The sequence below is a fragment of the Arabidopsis lyrata genome (assembly GCF_000004255.2).
Source record: "Arabidopsis lyrata subsp. lyrata unplaced genomic scaffold ARALYscaffold_7, whole genome shotgun sequence".
NCBI lineage: Eukaryota > Viridiplantae > Streptophyta > Magnoliopsida > Brassicales > Brassicaceae > Arabidopsis > Arabidopsis lyrata.
The window spans coordinates 11,996,165-12,015,672 of record NW_003302549.1 but is presented as its reverse complement, the minus strand read 5'-3'; the positions used below and the strand labels follow the sequence as shown (position 1 = coordinate 12,015,672).

At 36.8% G+C, this 19,508-nt stretch overlaps 3 protein-coding genes and 1 pseudogene across 8 annotated transcripts; 2 read left to right on the top strand and 2 right to left on the bottom strand.

Moving 5' to 3' along the window:
* Nucleotides 1–15: 15 nt before the first annotated feature.
* Nucleotides 16–19,473, top strand: LOC9304187 (protein arginine N-methyltransferase 1.6). Of its 3 annotated transcripts, none has more exons than XM_021018303.1 (14): nt 16–388; nt 480–711; nt 16,137–16,262; nt 16,366–16,530; nt 16,608–16,726; nt 16,926–17,005; nt 17,173–17,447; nt 17,649–17,879; nt 18,050–18,126; nt 18,219–18,312; nt 18,388–18,537; nt 18,619–18,696; nt 18,800–18,896; nt 19,126–19,473. In XM_021018303.1, the coding sequence occupies exons 1-14, from the start codon at nt 66–68 to the stop codon at nt 19,269–19,271; spliced, it is 2,193 nt and encodes a 730-aa protein (XP_020873962.1). In that variant the 5' UTR covers nt 16–65; the 3' UTR covers nt 19,272–19,473. The 3 variants fall into 3 exon arrangements, with proteins under 3 accessions (XP_020873962.1, XP_020873961.1, XP_002870146.1); XM_021018302.1 differs by lacking the exons at nt 16–388; nt 480–711 and adding exons at nt 15,299–15,740; nt 15,831–16,062; XM_002870100.2 differs by lacking the exons at nt 16–388; nt 480–711 and adding exons at nt 15,299–15,740; nt 15,831–16,062 and having other exon boundaries at nt 18,053–18,126; nt 19,126–19,465.
* On the bottom strand, nt 1,736–7,232 carry LOC9304189 (annotated as a pseudogene).
* LOC9304188 (nuclear polyadenylated RNA-binding protein 3) lies at nt 6,801–7,766 on the top strand. Its single transcript, XM_021018333.1, has 2 exons — nt 6,801–7,110; nt 7,574–7,766. The coding sequence occupies exons 1-2, from the start codon at nt 6,823–6,825 to the stop codon at nt 7,643–7,645; spliced, it is 360 nt and encodes a 119-aa protein (XP_020873992.1). The 5' UTR covers nt 6,801–6,822; the 3' UTR covers nt 7,646–7,766.
* Nucleotides 10,170–13,293, bottom strand: LOC9306218 (bifunctional adenosine 5'-phosphosulfate phosphorylase/adenylylsulfatase HINT4). Of its 4 annotated transcripts, XR_002330507.1 has the most exons (8): nt 13,144–13,292; nt 13,003–13,049; nt 12,769–12,845; nt 12,624–12,687; nt 12,391–12,468; nt 12,178–12,271; nt 11,697–11,788; nt 10,170–11,209 (listed from the first exon to the last, which is right to left on the bottom strand). XR_002330507.1 is itself a non-coding variant. In XM_021018332.1 (7 exons), exons 1-7 carry the CDS (start codon nt 13,216–13,218, stop codon nt 11,712–11,714), a joined length of 507 nt encoding a protein of 168 aa, XP_020873991.1. In that variant the 5' UTR covers nt 13,219–13,293; the 3' UTR covers nt 10,170–11,711. The 4 variants fall into 4 exon arrangements, 3 of the variants coding, with proteins under 3 accessions (XP_020873991.1, XP_020873989.1, XP_020873990.1); XM_021018332.1 differs by having other exon boundaries at nt 10,170–11,783; nt 13,144–13,293; XM_021018330.1 differs by having other exon boundaries at nt 10,170–11,788.
* Nucleotides 19,474–19,508: the final 35 nt, after the last annotated feature.

The following is a 19,508-nucleotide window of genomic DNA, read 5'->3' as shown; positions in this document are numbered from 1 at the left end:
TCACCGGAAAGTCTCTTATCACGACTAACGACGACTAAAAAAAACCTTAAAGAGCTCTTCCGTTAATGTCGTCTCTGTTTTCTCTTCTTCTTCCCAAAACCTTTATCTCCTTCCGGTGCCACTCAGTGACTCGCCTAAGAAGCTCCGTCGCTGCTCGAACCATGAGCTCTCAGTCTAGTCAACGCGTCTTCCAGCTCAGACAAGACCCTCTCACCGGCAATTCCGAGTGGATTGTCATCGAAGACAATGACCAACCCGGAACTTCCACTGACGGCCTCCTCGCCACGACGTCGTATCTCGACATGCTTAATGATTCTCGCCGCAACAGAGCTTATCGTCTCGCTATCGAGAAAACCATCACTGAACCTTGCCACGTCCTTGACATTGGGTTCGTATTCTCATTTCCATAAACTTGATTCAATTCTTGGTTTAAACACTCAGATTTTGATATGGAGAATGTGGAATTTGTGTGTGTCTAGTGCTGGAACTGGGTTGCTATCGATGATGGCTGTGAGAGCAATGAGAGGAGAAGAAGAAGAGTCTGGTGATTCAAAAGGAATGGTGACGGCGTGTGAGTCCTACTTACCGATGGTTAAGCTTATGAGGAAGGTTTTGCATAAGAATGGGATGACTAAGAACATTAACCTTATCAACAAACGATCCGATGAACTCAAAGTTGGATCAGACATTGCTTCACGAGCTGACGTTCTTGTGAGTATACAAAGATCCATACTTTGTACTGAATTTTAGAGGAAATAAACATAAGTGTGTCTCATATTTTTAGGAAGTAGAGGCTTGATCCTTGCAACTAAAAGTTTCGAAATAGTCTTGTAAATAGTGTTACAACAAGATATTGGTCTATAATCGTTAATCGAGGTGGCACCAGAGAACTTTGGAACTAGCGTGAGGATGGTCGAGTTGATAGATGTTGGCATCTCTGGAGAAGCGAAATTTTTTTGGATAGATCCAGCAACTTCGATCCCTAGTATTATACCCCAAGCTGCCTTATAGAACCCTGAGGTTAAGCCATCTGGACCAGGACTCTTGTTAGGATTCAGTTTAAACATCGTTCTACATATTTCCTATGTAGATGGGATGCTTGACAAGGATTGCCATTCATGGGCTGAGCAAGAATAAGAAATGATAGTTGCCACAGATTGGAGATTGGATAGACTCGCAGGAGAGATGTAAGGGCACAAGATGCTACCGAAGTGAGATAAAGCAAGTCGGCCAATGTCCTCTGGTGTAGATGCTACAACTCCATCCAAGCCAAGCAGGGTATGTATTGCATTGTAAGCTGTTCTAGCTTGAGTCACTCTGTGGAAGAAGCTGGTGTTTTGATCCCATGTTAGTAACCAATTGATTCTTGATTTTTGCTTGAAAAAGGCTTCGTCAATTGATTGCAACTTCTCTAATTTCTCTTGACATTGTTTTTCCTGTTGAAAGTTTGAGACTGATGGTTGTAAACAAAGTACCTGCACATGCTTTAGCAAACTGTTAGCCTCACACTCTTTTCTGGATTTCTGAAAAATTGTTTGAATTTAGTGCTCTCAATTCTCTTTTTATCTCTTTCTGCTTAAAACTCAATTTGAATAGAGAGTAAACCTCCGTTTCAGAGCAAATTCAATCATTGGTGATGGTGGAAAGGAAGTCTGGGTGGGATGTTAAGAAGTTAAAGAATTTGAACGGTTTGGTTCCAGAATTTGAATTTGAATGGTTTGGTTCCAACTCATTATAATTCTGATCATCGTTTCTATAAAATAGCTTCCACCTATTCAACACATAATAGCAAATATGAAAATACATGTAGTAAAATATACATAATATTACATGAAATTAAAATACATATATAAACGCATGAAAGAAATACATAAAATAGGAGATAATATTTGCCCGGGGTGGGGAGCCTAGCAATCAAGATCGTGTTTGAGCAGACCTCTTTGTCCATCTTCCATGTTTGTCCAATCCCATGCATATACTGAGTGCTCCAAAATTAGCGGAAAAGAGTCTAGGCGCTTGGCTGAAAAGGTGATATAGCCTCCAGTCCCAATACGTAATCTTTTCATAATGTGTTGGAATCGAAAATCACCGGATATTATTCCTTGCGTTAATATGAGGACCTTGGAGTAAGTAATCCAGCACATAAATTGTAGGACCTTGCCTTAGGCCACATAAATTGAAGAAACGGCCTTAATAATAGTGAATTTTTTTTTTATAGTTCTCATGTTTTGATTTGTCAGGCACTTCATTTAAATAACGTAAACAAAAATCTCTTATCATCAATGGCCTCACAAAGACAATCCTACAACACTGCATCCTCCAACTTACGGGTAAAACTAATTTCTTTCTATTTCCTCATTTTACATGATTTTGTATAATATAAAAATATGGTAATTGTAACTTAATTTTGGAAATTTATGACAGAAGAGAAGGTTGCGCTATTTGGGATATCAATACGTGTCCCCCTGCGAATCGTACTACTATGCTCACTAATATAGTTGAAAACATTAATTTCGTTCTAGGGGAGATATATGCGAGATTTTTCGAGCGCCCAACATACCGTATCTCGGATACTACGAGAATCATATGTGGAGATGTCAAAAACCTCTTGAGTGACTAGAATAAATTACACTTGAAGAACATATTGGATTTGATCAGTTATTGCAAGCAGATGAGAGGTATGGATTTAATTTGTGTTCCACATAATCAACCTAAATCTGGAAATCCTGCGCCAAGTTTTTTTGTTAACTATCACTTTCATCTGCTTGCAATAACTGATCAATCCATGATGTTTTTCAAGTGTAATTTATTCTGATCACTCAAGAGGTTTTTGACATCTCCACATATGATTCTCGTAGTATCCGAGACACGGTATGTTGGGCGCTCGAAAATCTCGCATGTATCTCCCCTAGAACAAAATTAATATTTTCAACTATATTAATGAGCATAGTAGTACGATTCGCAGGGGGACACGTATTGATATCCCAAAAGAGCAAAACCTCCTCTTTTGTCATAAATTTCCAAAATTAAGTCACAATTACTATATTTTTATATTAAACAAAATCATGTAAAATGAGAAAATAGAAAGAAATTATTTTTACCCGTATGGATTAGTTGGAAAATGCAGTGTTGGAGGATTGTCCTTGTGAGGTCATTGATGATAAGAGATTCTTGCTTACGTTATTTGAATGAAGTACCTGACAAATCAAAACATGAGAACTGTAAAAGAAAAATCATATTACCAATTCTACAATTTATGTGGCCTAAAGCATATTTGGCTTTGAAAAAAACATTTAAAATAAAAATGAAAAAACATCATCCATGGAGACTCAAAACTGATGAAAAACTGAGAGAGAGTTAACATTTCCTGCGTAGGCTCTGCCATTGGACTATTGAGACTTGTAACTTGTAACTTGTAAGTATATAATACGTAACATTGGTACTTGCGTTATTCTCACAGAAGAAATAGTGAAAGTATTTTAGATCGGTCACACTAAAAAAATAATTAAAATGAGTGTTTTAATTTAATGGATAAAAAGAGAGGAAAATAATCTGACCCGTCGAACAAAGGAGTAAGATAGAAATGAATTGCTAAGGAGGGGCTTTGCTCTACATCTATTTATAAACGGTCTATATAGAGGAGTGGTAGCCTTTGGTACTACTTCTACTAAGACATGCCAACAATTATTGAAGGAATCTGATTCGATTCATGCATGCAAGAAGACAAAAACCAATGTACTACATGAAAGGACTTGGGACCCAAATATCTTACAAAGCATTGTGGAACATGACAAGACTTCAATAAGCAAGTTGCATCACTTTAAATTATTGTTCACAATTCCTAGCTAGGTGTCTGCTGCGATTTAAGCATCAAAGTATTATTGATTTTGATCCCAAGGACTATATATGTGATATATTACAGTTTTATAACTCCTAACAGTTTTGAAGAACATTCAATCGCCTAAAAATCTCACCCTAACTGAACAAGCTTTAGAACCCTAATGTTTGTGAAAATATCAGGAAATACTTTCAACATTAATGAACGAGCATTCAGTGAAATCAAATTCATCTAGAGATTCCATGTTCATGTTGATGGGAAGATCCTATATATTGCTTCACAAATGAGAGACAGAGAGGTCATTGGTTGCTTTTAAAGGAATCAAAGCCTCCACAATAGAATGAGGTTTCAGAAAGCTCCAAAGTGTAATAATTCTAGGTGTGCCAAAGATTATTAAAGGAATCTGATTCATGCATGAGAGACAAAAAAAATGTACTACATGAAAGGACATGGGACCCAAAATTATCAATAGAATCTGATTCTTTGCAAATGTATAGAAGCTACTAAAGTTTCAAGTTTCCACGTATTCAACTTCTAACCCATGGATAACGAAAAACTTTCTGATCGACCCACAGAAATCAAAATGTTTATAAGTAGACCCAATTAAGACAAAAATGATCATAAAAGACCCTGAAAATTCAAGAACTCGACGATAGTCCCACAGTGTCAGTATTCATATCTGTACACACAAAACTCCAAATTGAATTGCATTAAACTCTTAAAGAGGAACTCCATAACACGTTACCTTTGAAAATATGTAATCTTCTATAGTTCTATTCTCTCCAACGGTGACTACAGTTCGGGTTGTAGCAAACGAAAAACAGAGTCATTCCTTCTTCGCCTTTAGCTGTCGCCTGCAAATTTCAACAATGCACACGAGCAATATAAAACTGAATCGCCATACATATGAAGTGAAGAAGTAGCATAACCAAATAAAAAATAAAGCAATAGAAAAACATTCTTTTGATCTTTAAGTTAGATCAGAGAAAGAAAAAAAAAATGGTTCTTTACTTCTTTCAGATAATGATTCACCTGGAAGAAGACAGCTTCGCCGTGTTGACACTTGGTACATAGCACCGTCTTGGTACGTGGAAGAGTTGGGTCAGAAGCAACGGTTGGATATGATTTGAGTTTTTTCACTTACAGAGTGATGAACCTCGTTTCTGTAAACACAGTTGTTATCCGCTGCTTCCTGCAAAGCCAAACAATATGTTGATAACTAATTCGGATAGCAAATCCAGTATCAAGCTGAAGATACAATACAAAGATTCATATGAGATCTCGTGATCTTCAGCAGCTAAAAATAGGCTTTATGATTGTGTTAACAAAAGGAACACATACACTGCAAACAAAAAACTCAGAAATACTAAGAAGTTGCATAGCAAGAAGAGCTTGTGCACCCAATAGATATTGTTGAAACTAAAATGGTTTTTAGAAGCCAAGTTGCATAAACCTTCTAAATGCTTTTAGAAGTTTCTAAAAGTCTTGCATTTGTTCAGAAGGTCAATAAGCACTATCTTAACTAATCAGATTCATGGTCTGACAAACAAGGAAAATGCGCTGGATTGTGGATCTAAACTCGTTAAATTCTCACTCCTTGGTTTAATTTCAAGTTTAGACATTCGACTCTTAACCGTATAAGAGATTACAAAGAGTAAAACATCATTTTTATCAAAGCTTAAAACAAATATCAACAGAATCTCTACAAGTGAGAACAACTAAAGTCTATTGGTTTCAGCCCTAGCTTAGTTTCAAGACGATTCAACACCAAATTGTATCACTAAACACTATGGAACCCTAGCTTTGTTTTATGAAAGAAAGCAAATATCAACCAATTTTTCTACCTGGTGATCACAATTACGGCATGCGTAGAGTAGAATCGACTGCTCCTTGTCTTCCTTCGGATATAGAATGTTATAACTGCATACTCCAAGAAACAAAAATCAAAGCCACCAAAACTAAAACTTTCGACAATTTTTCGGAAATTTATGAACTTAAACGAACTGGGTACAGTACCGAATTCAAGGTGAACTAAGAGATGACAATTTGAAAAGATTAGTATAAAAGAAGATGAACAGATTCGATTTTTTACCATTCGCGACAAAATTTCATAGTACTCATCTTCTCCGAATCTTTCTCAGATAACGAGCTTTTGAGTGCTTCTTGATTTTCTCATACTCAGTCTCTCAGCTCAGTGTCTTCGAGCGGGATCTCATCGTCGTTCACTCGGACATGAGAGAGGGAGAGGAGAGCTCGCCACTTATGCAACAAATCGAGAAAAGTTAATCAGTCATGCCACCGTTATGTTTTGATTTTTATTATTCAATTTCTTTTAAATCGAAAACCGAGGAAAAATCTAAAAATCCTTCCTTTTAATCGCTAAACTACGATCCAGCCTAAGTATCCGACCTAAACCCAACGAAAATGATCCGGTCCATAGAAATCTAAACAAAATTTACCCTAATTTTTCTAAGTATCAAAAACGAGAAAACTGTAAAAGTGAAAAGTCTCAAAGTTATCGGAGCCATCATCGGAATTCTCTCGTTCTCCTTCACCGCCGGTGGTAATCATTTCTTCCTCCGTCTTTGTCACCGTCTGATTACTCAATTGGGCGCCGAGAAAACGGTCTGAACTCCGTCTTTTCCGCTTCCGGAACCTCTGCATCTTCTACTTTGGTTTGTTTGAATTCGTATTCGAATATGATAAAATTTTTGGGGGTGTTGTTCTCAGGAATGGCTCGAGTTAGAGACCTTTGTGGGGAAGATTCAACTTAAGGGGCCTCAAAGGATCTAACACCAGAAGAACTGGGGGAAATTCATCCTTCGACCGGAGCTTCAAATGGTTATGATGTTGCTGTAATCGTTCCGACAGAAGCTTCTTCAGATGCGGCTGTAACAATTCCAACATAAGCTTCCGATGCCGCCAAATTGGATCCAACAGAGGATTCCGTAGAAGGACGAAAAGGAACAGAAGTTTTAGAAGAAATGGAAGTCCCCTCTGATGCCGAAGTCGCTAATAAAGAGGAAGAGGAAGAAGTCCGTAATTCAGAAGATGTTGATGGTGAGGTAGAAGTGACTAATTCAAAAGAAGGTGATGGTGAGGCAGAAGTGAGTAATTCAATTGATGCTGATGAAGAAGAGAGACACCTAGATGATGAGAGAGGAGAAAGAGGTAGTGCTGATGAGGAAGTAGAGAGAAACATTGATGCTGAGGGAAGAGAAAGGGGTAGTGATGAGGAGAAAGAAGAGGGAACCAATGCTGCTAATGCAAAGGTATATACATTAGTTTAGTTGTTGGTATTTCTCGATTGGTCTTAGCTTAGTGGTAAATTCTGAGAGAACTTTTATGTAGCGTTCCTAATAGACGGCGCCAAATTGTGCGGTTCAAATTTAACACTTAAAAAACCGGAGAACTAAATATGATATAACAAAGATGCAAAATGTTTTTCTTTATTGATTTCAAGAACACAAGCATGTAAATACAAAAAGGCTATCCTTGCGTTAGACACAAGTTTAGGTTTTTTCCTTCTCAGCTATGTGCTAGGGTTCTCGAGAGTTCAATTGTGGATCCCCTTCTTGATGACGGCTCATTCCTTTATATAGTCATCTCCTTCTTGGTCACAGGGTGTATCCTTTTTCCATATCTTTACTCCGAGATCTTCCTTTTTTCTCTCCCGCTAAATATTCTCCGATCTTTCCCGTATATTCGAGTTAATCTTTCCTTTTTTTTTGTTAGGTCGAAGCCGATCTCTTGTTTTCATATCGATGGGCCTTTTTGTTAGAACGAGAGATCCCTTGTTGGACATGAGCCTGACAAATCGTTTTCGAGGGTTCGATTTAATTATTGTTTGAGTCCAGTTAACCGAGTGGTGCTAAATCACACACCAACAATTGTGATATGGTGATTATATAATATTCAGTATTTTCACGCCCGACCTGAACCGCCCGGTCCGACCTAATCCACGACCCGGACACTTTTTCGGTTTGGGTTTAATGCTAATATCCGCTAATTTCAAAACCGAAAAAACCCACAAAAATCCACCATTAACCCGTGACCCAGTAAACCGGTTGAACCGGTTGGGTATGGGCTTTAAAAATATCATTTGATTTTGGAATAAAATATAGAGTTTTAGACTCTATTCAGTCATTTTTAGATTTTTTTTTAGTTTTTAGACTCATTTGATGTTTTAGATTTAAATGAAACTTCACAGTGCCGTCTAAAAAGAATAAATAGAATGGTGAGAGAAATAACCGATATTAGTTGTTTTGAATTCGCGATGTTTTATTAGTTTATTTCTGTCATTCGCGATCTTCTACTATTTTAATATTTGTTATGGTTTTAAACTTTTAAGTTGGATTTAAAATTTAATTTGAATCACTTTATTATTATTGTTAGACTTCATATTTTGTAATATAGTATGAATATTTTTTATTTTTATACTTATAAAAACTATATAATATTTATAAATATTATATATATTAAATAAAATTTTAATCAATTGACCCGTGGTCGAACCCGGTCGACCAGTGACCCGGTGACCGGGTTATGACCGGGTCGAACAAAAGCATATGAAATTCTATTATCTCTGATTTGGTATAGTGTTTGCCTATTTGGCATCACAAAGAGTTATGATTGTTTTACTTGTACTTAAATTTTCAAAACTCTGGGGTTCATTTGCAATAAAAAGAAAATAAAGAGGGCCTAAATAAACAATAAACATAAATAATCACCGGAAAATCTCTTCTCACGACTAACGACGACTAAAAAAAACCTTAAAGAGCTCTTCCGTTAATGTCGTCTCTGTTTTCTCTTCTTCTTCCCAAAACCTTTATCTCCTTCCGGTGCCACTCAGTGACTCGCCTAAGAAGCTCCGTCGCTGCTCGAACCATGAGCTCTCAGTCTAGTCAACGCGTCTTCCAGCTCAGACAAGACCCTCTCACCGGCAATTCCGAGTGGATTGTCATCGAAGACAATGACCAACCCGGAACTTCCACTGACGGCCTCCTCGCGACGACGTCGTATCTCGACATGCTCAATGATTCTCGCCGTAACAGAGCTTATCGTCTCGCTATCGAGAAAACCATCACTGAAACAAAGTCGTATGATAAAAAGAGTGGCATGCAGAGTAAATCCTACTACATAATAAAGAATTAGATTTAGACAGGAAACTAAAACCATTTTACATTTGCTAAAGCGCAGTGGGTATGTTGAAACTTGCAATGTCTGGCTCCTCTTGATGATTGGAAGAAGTCAACTGGATTGTTCATTGATGAGATGGGGGAGTTTCGCATGCAACTATACATTTATTAGACCTACGTTTCTTTTATTTTCTTACTCTCATTAAGGTACCAGTTAAAATTCAGTGTCAACCTTTTTAATTGGCTATAACATTTATCTCCAATCCATACCCTCGGATGATATCAAAGCCTTGAGAAGCTAAAAACCATAAATAATAATTTTGTTAAAAGCAAAGAAAATATATAGAGTCCAAGCCACATATAGACAAGCCAGGTGGGGATATTGCCATGCCATGGACAGGGTTAAAGAGTAGAAAGAGAGAGAAAGGTACGTGTACCTCACTCTTCTCCACATACACACACACACACTTAAATTCTCCTTCGGTATTGTCTCACCTGACAATTTTTTACTACTGCATTTTTTTAAAAAAATTGCTCTCTTAATATCAAGTCTAAACAAATAACCAAGCATTTAACCAATTAATCAAACATCTAATCAAACCGAACCAAACACCAAGCCAATTTGTCGACCGCAGCTTGATTAATCATCTATCATGCAGCCAAACTTTATCATTCCATACATATACTTTACACGTTATGATATCAATGTTTTATGGATTCTGTAAAAGATAAAAAGGGAATAAGGGATGCATTGTTTATCCCAAGAACGTATATCTTGTTCCAATACCTATCCTGATTTTAACACCGATTTTCATGAACATATAATCTAAACTAATCAATCATCACACAAAGATTAGATAACAATTACTAGCATTAATATAAAATGCCAGTGGCTATGTTGTATTGAAGCTAGATTAGGTAGAGAATCGCTAGAGGACAAAGGGTCTTATAAAATTCACCAACCTCCTCCAGTACAAGCCGATACTTTTTTCTTTTCTTCTATTTTAAAATACGCAAAGTAATTTATAGGATAAGTTTCGCGCATTGAAAATTTGGAACATCAAAAATACGTGCCTTATTTTACTAAAAAAGCATTGGAAACTTTGAAAACGAAACGAAACCGTGTCCATGGTTGGTATTGGATATGGACTATGGAGGATTCGTCAGCTCTTAATTAAAGAGAGCATGGATTCTTTTCTTTAGAAAACTAAAATATTTAAATCTAAATTTTGGATACAGCTGTTAACAGAGAGGCGAGTTCGAAAAATTATGTAGGAAATTAAATTAGCTGTACTCGAAAAAACAAAAAACGAGAAGAAGGAACCAATGAAGCAAAAGCAAACCTAAGGTTTGAGACTTGAGAGTGACGTTTATTGCAGCTTTGTAGTTTTATGGAAAAAAAATCAATACTTTGGTTCGTCACTCCAAGAAGAAAAGGCTCAAGCCTGTCTTCTTCACCAGAGCTGTTGTCCTCACAGGGGCCAGCTTTAGCTTTATATAAGCTTTCTTGTGTCTCCATAAACACAAAGGTTACTAGAGATTTGATTTAGTCAAAAAGCTAGTCGATACATGAGATTACCACTTATTTCCATTAATTGCATACACTACTTATTTCCATAAACTGCATACACTTCAAGTGGTTAATCTGCTAATATGATCCTATAAAGTACTGGAATCAGCAAATGTTTACACAAGTCACACAACTGTAACAAAACAATGAGACATGGGAGGAATAATAACTTATTGAGAGACCTTAGAGTTGTATGTAACCAAACAGATAAGACGAACTTACCAACCTCTTCATCTATAATCATTGCCAATCAACAAAACCTATTCATATTCTTTTGTAAAAAGTTATCTGCTTTTGAAGCGCATGATCACTCTGCAACTTTCTTCAAAGACAACAAAGTATAAGGACAAGACCAACCCAATTATAATATCAGGAAAATAAGCTTTGTTGATGTGTATATCAGTATATATGTCGTTTACATAATTTGTGAACTAAAAAACAGAGCAAGAACCAAACAAAGAGTTGGTATTTGACAGGGGTGGTTGACGATTACAAGTAAATCCATCCAAAAAAAACTTATACAAATTTGTGGGCCTAAATACTTCAAGACAATGGCAAATCAAGAATTTCAATTATTGCAGTTTCCTACTCATTTAGGACATAACACCATTAAGACCTTTTGTTGTTTTGTTAGCACATATTCTTGACTTCCTTTAGTGGTTCCTATCAAACGTCCCCAGAATGTTATACCATAACAAATCTTTATTATTTTACTTGATCTCAGAAAAAAACTATCTTAGAAACTGTAGTCCCGCATCTAAAATATCACTCAAAGAAGCTAAAGGCAGTGCAACTGCAAGCTGTACTTCTATCTAACTGCACAAGTTGCTTGTGAAGTGTGAACAGAGAAGATTTGGTCTCACTGGCATCTAGTACTTAGATAAGCTCAGGTTTTTAGTAATGATCAAAACTCTTATCCACGCTATTGATACCTAAGGATCCCCCTACAAGGGAAAACGAGTAAACTGAACCGCCCGAGTATAGGTGATAGTCTGAAACTTAAGCGAGGTTTTTGCTCTCTATTGTTCCCCTATCACAGTGCTTAATACCTCCTAAATTTTGTTAGCATGACCTATACTACTTCCACCTCACAAGATCACAACACAGAAAGGTCACTACTAACGTACAAGTTCATTCAAGACGTGGTTACCTGTTATGTAGATAACTACGATGCCGCAAGAACACATCTGCGCCAGTTAAGCTGGAGTATGATGATCTCATTCACTGTAACCAGTACCTCTCCTACATTTAGAGATGTCAGATCATCAAAGCAACACAAGAAGGCCCACATATATCAGAGATTCCATATGGAATTAAGGGGTCTAAGTATCTGATTAAGTCTACATCTTATGTCAGTTACTCCAGAGATTATATCAGAATCCTTTCATGTATACGTCTCATACCCATAAAATATGGAAACAATGAGATTGGCGTCACTGCCTACAACTAATAGACTGTGGCAGAACTTACATATAAATTACTTGACACATCCTTCTTTGATATACAAAATCCCCAATAATATTTGGCATTTGATAACAGATTTGCCAGCAAAAGAATAGAAAAGAGATATTGCACAGTTTTAGCAAAGAGAAGCAAAGCACTGCAGTTACGTAAGTTGGGTTCAGTTAAACCTTTGAAAGAAGAGGCCTTATCTTCTCCAGCAGTGTCTCTGCTTCAATAAATCCACCCAAAGGTCCCAAAGACTTGTACTTGATGGCTTTCCATCTGTTTTAATCACAATATTTGATAAGAAAGCTTATTCGCAGTTTTAAATCATGGCCTCACAAGAGAGATGCAAAGAATTTCCCAAGAAAGATCAACGACTATGAAGCATATCTGTGTACCTGGGCACATAAGGCAAAGCAAAACAGTGGAGATGGAGATGATCAACACTGTTAAATGGTGGCTGGTGAAAACCAAATCTGTGAGAAGAAAGTAAAGATCAGGTTAATGCTACATAAGTTACCAAAAGGAGCATCATTTACAGTAACCCATATAGATAGAGGGTTTCAAAAGCCTTACTTACTCCAAATTCATAAGTGGTTCCATTTTAGTGTTCGTAAACAAGAAACCTCACCTATGAATGTTTTGAGGAGCATCTTTCCGCAACAGTTCTTGTCCCACACTAAGCATGTGTCTTACTGTCATAAAACGAACATCCTTATCGAAAATTTACATAGGTATAACAGAAAATGAAACATAAATATGTTTAGCTAACCAACCTAGTGAATAGTCTTCATCTCTTCTCTGAAGGTCATTCACAGTAGGAATGTGTTCTTTTGGAATCACCAAATAGTGCCTACATCATTAGTGCTTTGTTCATAAATACTAGTAAATGGTAGCCAATTAAGCAAGGAGATGCAAATTGATTACAGTAGACAAAGCTTAAGTAAAACGGAATCAAACTCAATTCACAAAAATCGATAGAAGCAAAGTGAGTGAACAGAGACACGAACCTCTGGGCGGCAGGTTTGATATCTTGAAAGGCGATGACTTTCTCATCCTGAAAAAAAGATAATCGCAGACGTAAGAGAACTTCTTCAATTTTAGCCTCTGATGATGATCCAAACAACAAGAGAAGGGAAGAAGAAGGTAACGGTGTGAAGGAGACGAGTGGTGGTTGGATTTCGCACGATCTCACAGAAGATACACGCCTGATTCGCTCCCGCCATTATTCTTACGTTTGGATGGATTTCGATTTCGAAGTTGTGGAAATGGGAAAGTTGTTCTCCGGCCAAAGAACTCTTTTTTTCTCCGAAACTAAAAATTTGGATCTTTTCATTTTTAACCCCACAAATATTTTGTATTCCTGAGTTTACCCCTTAATTCCTAGAAGTTCCGATTTAGTACAGTCTTACTTGTCTTAATTTTCAAAAGTATGGGTATAATTTGCAATACAAATAAAACAATGAGGGCCTATGGTGTCCGGCTAGTTCCTCCTGGATTAGAGAGTTTATTTGGTATCACACAACTTTCTTTTTTTTTTGGTGAGCGGGTTCTTCTCATTTCCATAACAAAGTTAAAGCATATGTTTTTTTTTTGGTAGGAAAGTTAAAGCAAATGTTTTTTTTTTTTTTGGTAGGAAAGTTAAAGCATATGTTATCCGATTAAGAACATGTCGTTAATGAAGACTTGAGAACCATGTAAATCATACAACAAACCACAATAGACAAATAATGTAAACATGATAACATATATTAGAAACTTGATCCTTGATTAACGAAAAACGACTATTAAAAATCATATAATAAAATATCAGAAGACAAAACCTAAAAACTAACTAAAATTCACTAAATTACCGAGATCTGGTAAATTGTGCGTGGATAATCAATATTATTTTAGAAGATATTCTGCAACACCCATGTGTAAGATGCACTAACTTTAAGCTCCTACTTTGAATCTTCTTTCTGGAATAGAAAAACTTTGTAGCCATATCTTCTAAGAGAATTCAACGGTAAAGAAAAGTCCCCATCACCTGAAAGAAGCGCAACATTCTTGGATCCAGTATCCATAGATACATGTTCTATGAGACCTTGTACAATCATGCAATCAGCAATCTCCTTCATACACTTATAAGGGTTTGTGATGTAAGATGAAGTCTGAAATGGTCTAACAAATGGGTTTATCTCCTTACACTTGGGGCATGTAAGTGAATGCCTCGGTGTATCCTTCTAAGGAAACCCATAGTCTTAAGCTTAGAGAAGGGTCTATTAAACGAAGACAAGCCTCTATGCGCTTAACTAAACTGACAACTTGGCTATCTTCAATATCATTATTTTCAAAGTCTCACCAAAGATAAACGAAATTAGCATGTCCACTTCAAAAAGAAAAGAAGAAAAAAATTGCAAGTAAATGTGTTTAAAGTGTAGATCGTAAAGGGTAGAGGAATGATTCTTTACATACCAGCAAGTTTTTAGCAGCTTTGAAACTCGGCCGTTTGGACCGGCTCTGCACGCACCTTTAAGAGAGAGTTATCACTTGTCAAAAAATCCTTTACATGTACTTAATTTGTTTTTCACTTTTTATGTAGTTGTGAAATTTATTTTCTTCAAGAAAACTGGTCAAATTGTAAGTTCTTTTTAGTTTATCTGTCCATTTGAATTAACATATTCAACAAATCAAGATATTAGATTAAAATATAATTCATATAATGTTATTATAATTCATTTCCATGATGGTCTTTTAAATTTACTAGATACAAAACTCGCGCTACGCCGCCGGATAACCAATTCCAACTGACGGCCAAAACTTCTTTTCATTTATCTTTTTTTATAAATTAATTTTGTTTTAATATAAGTATAATTGATAGAAAGGCTTCTAGGATATGGTATTTTGTCTTTGCTTGAATTTTTGTAATATTTATTTTACTATTTGATTACTCTTACAATATAAATGTATTGTATGGTCAATTTTTGTATTTTACTTTTTATATTTATGTTTTTAATATCTGTATAACTTCTTAGAAATGTTTTATTTGTCTTTCTACTGTAATATATGTATATATTTTCAACAAATATTGTATTTCAAGAGCATTAATTGATTTTCGTTAAAGATAGTTATGGTGCACAATCATAATAAATTACATTAAATTTTTAAAAATAGTAGATCACAATAGTTAGTTAAAAGAATAATTTATTTTATGCCCTAATTTTTTAGTATAAAATCATTTATCCAATTACGTTGTGCCACTTGTTGGCATCACAGAGTTGGGATTGTTTTACTTGTACTTAAATTTTCAAAACTCTGGGGTTCATTTGCAATAAAAAGAAAATAAAGAGGGCCTAAATAAACAATAAACATAAACAATCACCGGAAAATCTCTTCTCACGACTAACGACGACTAAAAAAAACCTTAAAGAGCTCCTCCGTTAATGTCGTCTCTGTTTTCTCTTCTTCTTCCCAAAACCTTTATCTCCTTCCGGTGCCACTCAGTGACTCGCCTAAGAAGCTCCGTCGCTGCTCGAACCATGAGCTCTCAGTCTAGTCAACGCGTCTTCCAGCTCAGACAAGACCCTCTCACCGGCAATTCCGAGTGGATTGTCATCGAAGACAATGACCAACCCGGAACTTCCACTGACGGCCTCCTCGCCACGACGTCGTATCTCGACATGCTTAATGATTCTCGCCGCAACAGAGCTTATCGTCTCGCTATCGAGAAAACCATCACTGAACCTTGCCACGTCCTTGACATTGGGTTCTTATTCTCATTTCCATAACTTGATTCAATTCTTGGTTTAAACACTCAGATTTTGATATGGTGAATGTGAATTGTGTGTGTGTCTAGTGCTGGAACTGGGTTGCTATCGATGATGGCTGTGAGAGCAATGAGAGGAAGAGAAGAAGAGTCTGGTGATTCAAAAGGAATGGTGACGGCGTGTGAGTCCTACTTACCGATGGTTAAGCTTATGAGGAAGGTTTTGCATAAGAATGGGATGACTAAGAACATTAACCTTATCAACAAACGATCCGATGAACTCAAAGTTGGATCAGACATTGCTTCACGAGCTGATGTTCTTGTGAGTATACAAAGATCCATACTTTGTACTGAAGTTTAGAGGAAATAAACATAAGTGTGTCTCTTCTTCATTAGGTTAGTGAAATATTGGACTCTGAGTTACTTGGTGAAGGTCTAATCCCAAGTTTACAACACGCTCATGACATGTTGCTGGTTGACAATCCAAAAACAGTGCCATATCGAGCTACTACTTACTGCCAGGTTTGTTATCGAATTTGTGGTTTGTCTTCATTGTTTATCTTGAGCTTGATTGAATTCATTTTCACATTGTTTCCCTTTGCTCTGTCTTAACAATCTTTTCAAGCTTGTTGAAAGCACATTCTTATGTAACATGCACGATCTACGAAATAACGAGGCTAAAACATACGATGGTTTTCGGCTGGTTCCTCCTGGATTAGAGAGTCTATTTGGTATCAAGTCACAACAGTATAGCATGCATGTTGATGCTATTGAGAAAGATATCAAACTGGTACTACTATCCTAAACCATTCCCTACAGTTTTGCAATGGGCTTTAGTTTATGCACTCAATTCATATATTCATCCAGTTGTCAGAGCCCGTCAAAATATTTGAATTTGACTTTTGGAAACGGCCAGAAAGTAATGGAGAGCTTGATGTGCACATAGAAGCAATAACCGCGGGTAGTGTTCATGCTATTATTTCATGGTAATGCATCCTTAACTGGCTTTCTTCTTTTCGTTTTTAGGTGTTTGAACATACTGGTAATTCTCTACAATGAAAAAATACACTTTTCTTTTTTGGTGATGCATTATCATGCATTCCACCTAAAAAGCCTAGGCAGAGGGCTCAAGAGTTGACCTGTTTTACCAGTATGATATGAAGAATCGTTCTTTTTTTGGTTCAGGTGGGTGCTGCAGCTTGATAGTGAAGGAACAATCTTCTATTCTACTGCTCCCCGGTGGATAGATTCAAATTCTGAGATAGGTGAGTTACACCTTACTGTGACTTATGTCAATTCTCACGCTGTTATACGGTTTAGAGGAATCCCTTTTTCCCCAGTTGCAGTACATTCAGCTCCATTGCGATCGAATAGGTTGTTGATCACTGAGTCAATTGACCAATTTTGGTTTCTTTTCTTGCTAATACTACAGGTGTTAGAGACTGGTGTGACCATTGGAAACAGTGTGTTTGGTTTACTCCAGGGGCAGGTGTGTCCATATCCAAAGGAGAAAAAGTTCATTTGCATGCTGCTCATACTTGTACTAACATCTTGTACAATCTGAAGAAGACTCAAAGCTTGACACATGAAATGACATACTTTCCTTTGAGTACTGGAGATCTACACCTCACATTATCACCCGAAAGAGTCGCAATATATGGTGACAGTATATATAGGCAATCCTTGTTTGAGGCCACAAGAAAAGCTGTAGGTTCTAAATTCTATGTCTTATCTTATATTTACAAAATATTCCTCTGAAAATTGCATAAGGTTGTGGTAAGATTTTGGCTTGTTAATCCTAATAAGGAACACTACTCTAATCCATCGAAAGAAATTTATTCATACTTGTCGTATTATATTTCTCCAACATTCCGGTGCACACTTTAATGTTTCTTCACCTATTTTCAGTTACAGGGGAAATCGTATCCACAATGTCTCGTTATTGATGATAGTCTTCTCTTACCACTTGTGGCTCTACATATATCCAACAGATCACGGGTTTTATCATTGTCACCTGGGTTGCAAGAGAATGCTGCCAGATACTTTGAAGTCATTGCTGATTCAAATGGCTTTTCAAAAGATCGTTTCGAATATTTCAGAGAAGGGAAGGCAAATTTGGCCAAAGCGTATCCAAGCAAGGTAAACTTTCACGTGATGTACATCATATTCAAATTCTTAAAAAGTTACGGTTTGTTGCTGAACTCTTGAAAAGTTATGCCCCCTTAGTTTAGTCCTTATGTTTAGTCATTCAATTCCTTAAAATAATTTCTGGGTTTGATTTTGATTATGTGTCCCTATGTTTTAATCAGCAGATTGATCTGCTGATTGGAGAGCCATATTACAGCGGACTTGAAAGTGGGCTTCCGTGGCAGAATCTCAGATTCTGGTAAATGTTGCTATTGAATTGGTCATGTTGCTTTGTCAACGACGCTAGTTTGTCAACACTATAGCCTGATTCTCTTTCTGGTATGCGTGAAGGAAGGACAGAACTCTACTTGATTCTGTCCTGTCAGAAGATGCAGTGGTAATGCCGTATAAAGGGGTTTTGAGAGGTTGTGCGATGTATCTTCCTGTAAGTATCGTTTCTTAGCAATTATAAACCAGAGCCGTGTTTGCTAGTATATTCATGAATTGGCTTATGGTTTAGGATCTTTGGAAGAGCCGTTGTTGCCTTCGGAATGTAGAAGGGTTTGACCATGCTCTGGTGAATACAACCTTAGGGGGATGTGGTGATCTACCTTCTGGTAAAGACAGTCCTTGTTTGCCCTTCTTTATCTGGCAATGTGGAGAGACAAAGGTAAACAGAAGAACTTAGATTTATGTACTGACACACGTTGCAAAAATGTAAAGATTGTTTATTTTCTTGGACAATCTTCAGAAACTTAGCAAGGAATTTACAGTCATGGAGTTTGACTTCTCCAAGCCCATCAGAGGTCCATGTTCTGGGGAAGTTCAGGTACGTTACTTGGAAATTCACATACATGCAGTTTGCAGAGGCATCAGTAGTACAACTAACTCGGATGAATGCTTTTAAGAATGTTTATATTTTCTGCAAACAGATTGAGTTTATAAAACCCGGCGTATGCCATGGAATTGCATTGTGGATGGATTGGGTGATGGATGAGGAAAACTCAACCGTGATCTCAACAGGACCAGGTATGAGACTCTTAACCTTGAGTACTCTCTAATCATCTTTGCTTGAAAGGGATCAAATAGTTTGATCGTTGTAGGCTGATGCGCCTGTAAATTGGATTTAATTTGACAACTAAAGGCTTTAGTTGTTAATGGTTTAGTAGGGAATTTGCTTTTTTTCCCAACATGTTAGTTTCAGGGCTTGCACGATCTATAAGGCGAATAATTAGCAGATTTGTTTCTCTGCGTACAGATGAAAAGTATTGGAAGCAAGGAGTGAAGCTATTAGGGAAGCCAGTCACAGTGAGATTGAAAGGTCCCTCCTCATCCATAGGAATCCAAGCTTCCTTAGATTTATCTTCAAACAGCGACCTCATCATCACTCATACTATTTCGTGACTGAATTTTTTGTCAAGACCATTTTCAATTTATGTCTTAATATTGGCTCCTCCAAGTTTGAGTCTTTGGTCACTACAAGAGAGATGACTTGAGAGTTGAGACACCTAACATTTTTTTTTGGTCAGTAGAGAGGCCTAATCTTGACTATTAGAAACTAGAAATTTAGTAAACTTTAATAAAAGAGGGTAAAGCCATTGTTGCCGAGATTGACAAGTTGTAGTAGACTCTGGCAAGTCG